Source organism: Podarcis pityusensis (genome assembly GCF_964106645.2).
Source record: "Podarcis pityusensis genome assembly, chromosome: 1".
Lineage (NCBI taxonomy): Eukaryota > Metazoa > Chordata > Lepidosauria > Squamata > Lacertidae > Podarcis > Podarcis pityusensis.
Window position 1 is genome coordinate 94639773 of NC_138028.1, and position 6000 is coordinate 94645772.

The 6000-nt window shown below is 43.6% G+C and overlaps 1 protein-coding gene across 5 annotated transcripts in view; it reads left to right on the plus strand.

Moving 5' to 3' along the window:
• SCTR (secretin receptor) overlaps window positions 1-4874 on the plus strand; it is a 29520-nt gene extending 24646 nt beyond the window's left edge. For 3 of the 5 annotated variants that reach the window (XM_081008385.1, XM_081008386.1, XM_081008389.1), the window contains 6 exons: window positions 719-785; window positions 985-1076; window positions 2582-2720; window positions 2829-2864; window positions 4275-4316; window positions 4403-4874. In XM_081008385.1, the coding sequence (XP_080864511.1) occupies window positions 719-785; window positions 985-1076; window positions 2582-2720; window positions 2829-2864; window positions 4275-4316; window positions 4403-4585 (559 nt within the window). In that variant the 3' untranslated portion in view covers window positions 4586-4874. Of the gene's footprint in view, window positions 1-718; window positions 786-984; window positions 1077-2581; window positions 2721-2828; window positions 2882-4274; window positions 4317-4402 lie in introns of all 5 variants that reach the window. The other 2 variants (XM_081008388.1, XM_081008387.1) reach the window with 2 other exon arrangements.
• The last annotated feature ends 1126 nt before the right edge of the window (window positions 4875-6000 follow it).

Sequence of the window (6000 nt, forward strand, 5' to 3'; positions counted from 1 at the left end):
CTCCAGAACCACAAGCCTGTTTTGGCCCAGCAGCATCCTCCTGCTGCACATCTGATGTCCTATGTGAGGTTAGCCGTGTGGCAGGTAAAGGAGCAGCTGGGCAGAAAGGCTGCCTGCAGTCACCACAGGGCTATGCAAGCCCAGACAATCAGCTGATCCTCAGGGCTTGCATGCATAGTGTTGTGCCTTTGCCCGCACAGTTTGATTTCAAAATGCACAGGCAAAAATGGATCATCTGACACCATTGGGACTTCCCTTACCAGGTTGAGGGTGATCAAGGTCTAGATGGATCCAGCTCCTCCCCACCCCTAGACCAGGGTACTCTTCCCGATCCTGGGGGGGCTTTGGACTACAACTCCCATCATGCTGTGACCATTGGCCAGGCTGGACGGGGCTGATGGGAGTGGCGAAGAAGGGCATCAAGTTGAAAAAGGATGGCGACTAGGGCATTGCCAATTTGTTGAGCTCCTCTGAATCATGACTCACAGTAAAATGCAAATGTATTATTCTGCTTTTCCTGCTTGTTTTCTGCACACTTGAGTATTCTAATAGTTTCATCCATCCGGTATAATTTGAAAGGCAGGATGGATGCCAGCTCCTATCTGCTGGGCATGTTGCCTTGCGATATTTTTCCTTTGAAGACAAATATTGCTAACATGATGCTCGCTGGCATTTGTTGACCTGAAAAGCATAATGAATGAATTTTGCTATCTTACAGATGCTGGGATACTCATCTTACATATGCCCGGTGGCTCATTCAAGGCCCTGTGGTAGTTTCTATTGTTGTAAGTCTGAATTACAATGCCTCTTCTATTTTTGTACCAAATGTTATTTGTCTGTGACCGTAATAAACAAATTCATGCTATTGCTGTAAGTCCATTTCACAGCTGATTTCTGAGATGAAGATCGAACTGAAGAGAGCAAATTTGATGCGTGTCTTTCAAATATGTGAATGTCAATGCCAGCTTTTCATTCTCTTTGCAGATCAATTTTGTTTTGTTTGTTAATATTGTGAGGATTCTAATGAGCAAACTTAGATGGCCAGATGGAAGGAACAAGGATTCCAGTCAATACAAGTAAGACAGCTTAAAACAAAAAACAAAAAAACCCTCAGCCTCACACATAAGTACAACAGCAAGAGATACCTGTGCACAGACGTTTTACCTGTTTGCCTGCAAATATATGCAAAGATATGTATCACCCAGATAAACTTGTCTGATTAGCTGCCTCAAGGACACCCACCCCAATAAAATGCCTCCAGGTCTGCTTGTGCTTCTTTTGGAAAGATCTTATCCCCATCTATAGTAGCAGCAACAGAGCACAAATCTGGATGCAAAGCCCTGAGCGTAGTGTGATGAAAGCTGATGGAGAACATCCCCATTCCCTCTCTTGTAATACAGTCATACCTTGGTTGTTGAATGCCTTGGTACTCGTCTGTTTTGGCTCCCGAATGCCGCAAACCCAGAAGTGAGTGTTCTAGTTTGCGGACGTTCTTTGGAAACTGAACGTCCGATGAGGCTTCTGCGGTTTCCGATTGGCTGCAGGATCTTCCTGCAGCCAATCGGAAGCTGCACCTTGGTTTCTGAATGTTTTGGAAGTCAAACAGACTTCTGGAACAGATTCCGTTTGACTTCTGAGATACCACTGTACTTCGGTTAAGGGCCATCCCGTGAAACTGAAGAGGCAGGCGATTCAGGAGAGAGAAAATGAAGCACTTCTTCACACAGCACAGAGTTTAAACTATGGAATTCACGACTGAAAACAAGCGGTTTCCAGCTGTACAGGTTAAGGTTAATGATAGATCAAGAGTAAAGATTAGGATTAAAGATGTTTAATGAAATGGAAATTTGACAATTAAGAGGTAAAATTTTAATGTTATATTATATTAAGACTAAAGATTAGGTTTAAAGAAGTTGAAGTTATATATTTCAATATTATATTAAATTAAAGACTGGGATTAAAAAAGTGGAAAAGAAATTGCTGGACAAACAATTTGGATTGGAATACAAAAGAGGGAGGTATGAGGAAGTCAAGAAAATAAGCAAATTTAAAGACGGAAATGGAAAAGAGATATTGTTTTTTTTAATTGTTATGTTCTTTTTTTATTGTTGATTTTTGTCTTTTGTGTTTTTTTTATTTTCTCTTTGAGATTTGTATGGTGTATTTGTGTATTTTTCTTTGATGTTTTTCTTTTCTTTTTTTGGTTGTTTAATTTTTGATTGAAACTTTAATAAAAATTATTATTAAAAAAAATAAAAATAAAATAAACTATGGAATTCACTTCAAGGGGGCTTAGATAGATTCATGGAGGATGTCCATAGTGCCTGCTGCCCATGTGTAAAAAAACAGAAGCTGCAGGGACTTCTGGGACCTAGACTCTGTGACCTGTTGTCTGGCACTAGTGATACTGCTGATCTTTAAAGGCAGGCCTGCACTGCCCCTGAAACTTCCCTTTGCGTTTTCTGCTGTTGCTACTGGAGGGGATAGTTCTGCCTACAAACTGAGATCAATATGAAGCTCACCCTCTTTAGGCCGTTTCTTTATTTCTGTTTTGTTCTGTTATCTCTGTCTTTACTCCTAGGAGACTCGCTAAATCCACACTCATCCTCATCCCTCTCTTTGGAGTCCATTACATCATATTTGCTTTCTTCCCTTTCGATACCACGAACGGCACCATGGAGATTCAAGCTCTGTTTGAAAAAGCCATCGGATCTTTCCAGGTAATCTGGTTCCTTGGAAGGTCTTCATCATCTTCAGATGAAAGAAGCCCCACCCGTCTTTTGCAATCAAAACAGGCTGTGTTGGCAAACCTCCTTAATGTTTTCCAGGCCCCCGGGTGTCTAGAGCAAACAGGATGCAAAGAGGTAACTGGAATTCTTAGGTAACTAGGACAGGGGTGGTTATTGGCTAATGCTTTTTTGGGGGCCCAACACATTAACACTTGGCAAATCTTTTGTAGGTTGCATGCCAGTGGTGGATATGGCTGCACCACTCTCTCTCATGCATACTTTTACATACATGGAGAGAGTGTGAACAAACACAAGCAGACACAGACATTGGCACACAGCCCCCTCCTCCCAGATCTGGGCAGATCAACTGAGGAGGACAGGTTATTACCTTCTTTCCACTGGTCAAGTGGTTGATTAGATGACTGGGGAGGGAACATTTTTTTATCCCTATCAGGGTGTTGGTCTTTGCCCATCCCAGTACTGTCGATTCTCCCCCACCTTTCACCAACATAATTGTTGGGTCTTGGGCACTTCATAAATTGGGAGAAGGCAGGTGAGTCCCTAACCCAAACGGGTTTAGCCATGCCTGCTTTAGGAATAAAGTCCTCCCACAAGGACAAAGGTAGTTAACAGTCTTTCTCTTTTTTTAAATGGCACAAGGAATGAAATACACATTCAGGTTGGGCATGATGTAGCCCTCCTCTGCATTGGGTTTCTGATTAGACCAACACCCCAGAGATCCAGTATTTCTCATGGCACCTTGCAGGACCCTCTTTGTAACAAGGACCTGTTCCATCTTGCCCCATGCCTCACTTTCTTCTCAGAATGCCCTTGTTGCAAGAAAGACCTGCACGAGTTTGAAAACACTGCAACTGCTAAAATATCCAGTTGGTCCAGCAAAGTATATCATTTCTCCTAGTGTAACAATCCAATCCTAACCCATGGATCTTTGCCACTGGAGGGGCTTAACATATGGCACAGGTGACAGGGACCATCACTTCTGCTGCTACTTGCTGTGGTAGCAGAAAGCATAGCACTTGAGACGCTAAGCATGGCAGCGTTCGCACAGGTGGTTAACCAGCATGGGCCCCCGAAATGGGGTGTTATGGGGCAGGGATAGAGCAGAGCTGACCATGGATCACAGGTTCCAAAGCTGCTCCAGCTTTCTAATCCTGGAGCTCGTGGGAGTGGTATGGTGGAAATCCCACTGCCACCTTCTGCCCTGACCAGGGGCACCAGCTTCAGGGGGCCAAGCCCTTTGGGGGAGGCTATGTGCCTGTGATTCCCCCCCCCCCACTGCACCTCTCGCCCCGGACTGGTTTGAGGTGGCAGGACTTGGGATGCAGTAGTAGACAGACCACTCTTCTCCGGCCCTAGTTTAGATTGCTCTGTAAGTCACTCTGTCTTTTCTTCACATCTGGCAGCACACTGCATGCCTGGAAGGTCTACATGAGCTTTTTCTTGCTTCTATATTTATTCTGGAGTGCTGACCTGCCATTTCCAGTTGTATATCTCATAAATGACACGGGTCTCTTTTGTTCTCAGGGCTTTGCTGTGGCTGTGCTTTACTGTTTTCTTAACGGAGAGGTGAGTTTCCCATAGATTGTAATTCACTAAAAATCGAAATACGTGTTCTTCTTATTTGCATGTTGACCCCATAGTGTTTTGTTTAGGTCCAACAGGAGATCCACAGAAAATGGCGGCAGTGGCACTTAAGAAAACACATTCATTCGCAGAAGCATCACAGCTGCACATTTCCGAATGATGTCAGTGGGTTCACCCAGGTGCTGCAGCTGATGAAGCCCAGCCCCCAGGAGGAAAGGGGACCTTCTGCCCCAAATCTGAGTCAAATGTGATGGATCTTGTGCAGGAAAGAACTAATTGCTCACTCGGAGGGAACTGGAAAGCTCAAGAATTGAGATTATGGATCTGAAAGCTAAATTTGCCCCTTAATTAGCTGTGCGCGGAGTCTGGCTTTGTCTGTGCCCAGAATCTTTATTATCCCCTGGAGGATTTTTTAAAATTTTTTTTACAAAGAAGATGTATGAAGATTTGTTTCCTGGTGGAAGATTCCCTTCTGACTACACCATTCTAAGATGCCATTTTCTAGTGGGATGTGAGTGCCAGATTAAAGGGCTTTTCTGATTTGTTTTGTACTGCTGAATATTGTGCGGCATTGAATAGTTTGGACAAGACATGACTCATGAGTTGCATTTCCCTGGGGAAACATTGTGTTGTCTGGAGACACTTTGTAGAATACAAGCTTTAAAACACACACACACACACACACACACACACACACAGCAAAAAATGACACCCTTAACTGGCTGCAGGATTCAACGATGGATTGTGATCAGCACTGAAACTAGATCTCACAGGTTTGCAGCTTTGGACCTTGGACATTCAGCTGCCATGATGGCTGTGGGAATATTTTTTAAATTACTTTACTTTCTCAGAAGATGATGTCTCTCTCAGCCCATGTATCTGTTGTTCATGCTTTTGTAATCTAGAGGCTTGACTGCTGTAACACATTCTGTGAAGGGCTGCCTTGATGTTTTAAGAATAAGGAAGCTGGGTGCCATATCTATTCTCCATCGTCTACCTTGATTTCCTGTTGTCTTCTGGGGCTAATCCAAGATGCCTAGAAAGCCCTAAACATCTTGCGTTTTGCATATATTACAGACTACCTTTTCCTCCCATTGTACAATGATCTCTTCAATAAGCTGAGAATGCCCAGCTAATGATATTGGTACCAAACCAGAAAAGACATCAAACACATGCAGAGTGTTATTTGTGGCGGCTGATGTATTACTATTGAACCCTTTCCAGGTAGACTTGCCAAAGCCAGAGCTAAGTTAGATGTGTTTGCAAGACTGTTCTTGAGCAGATGAGTGGGGTTAATGTGCATTTTTTACCTCCTTATTACTTTCAATGGGTTGCATGTCTGAATTTTTTAATATAAACATATAGGTAGATAAACATGGCTTAGTCATAGAGTTGGAAGAGACCTCAAAGGGTCATCTAGTTTGACTGCATGCCAGTAGAGCTTGAGCCGACAGAACTTCAACTGTATCATGTCCAGCACAAGTGGAACAACGCCACTCTGCCAGGCGGACTAGTGGAGACAATCCCACCATTAAAAACTACTTCCAAATGTCAGGCATGTGTGCTTGGGTCGTTGCATTTGCTTTGCTTTCACGGCTGCCTCTGCAAAATGCTTTCTCTCCCCTTCCCTTGGGGAAATCTGTGCTGCTGCTCATCTGGATCATGC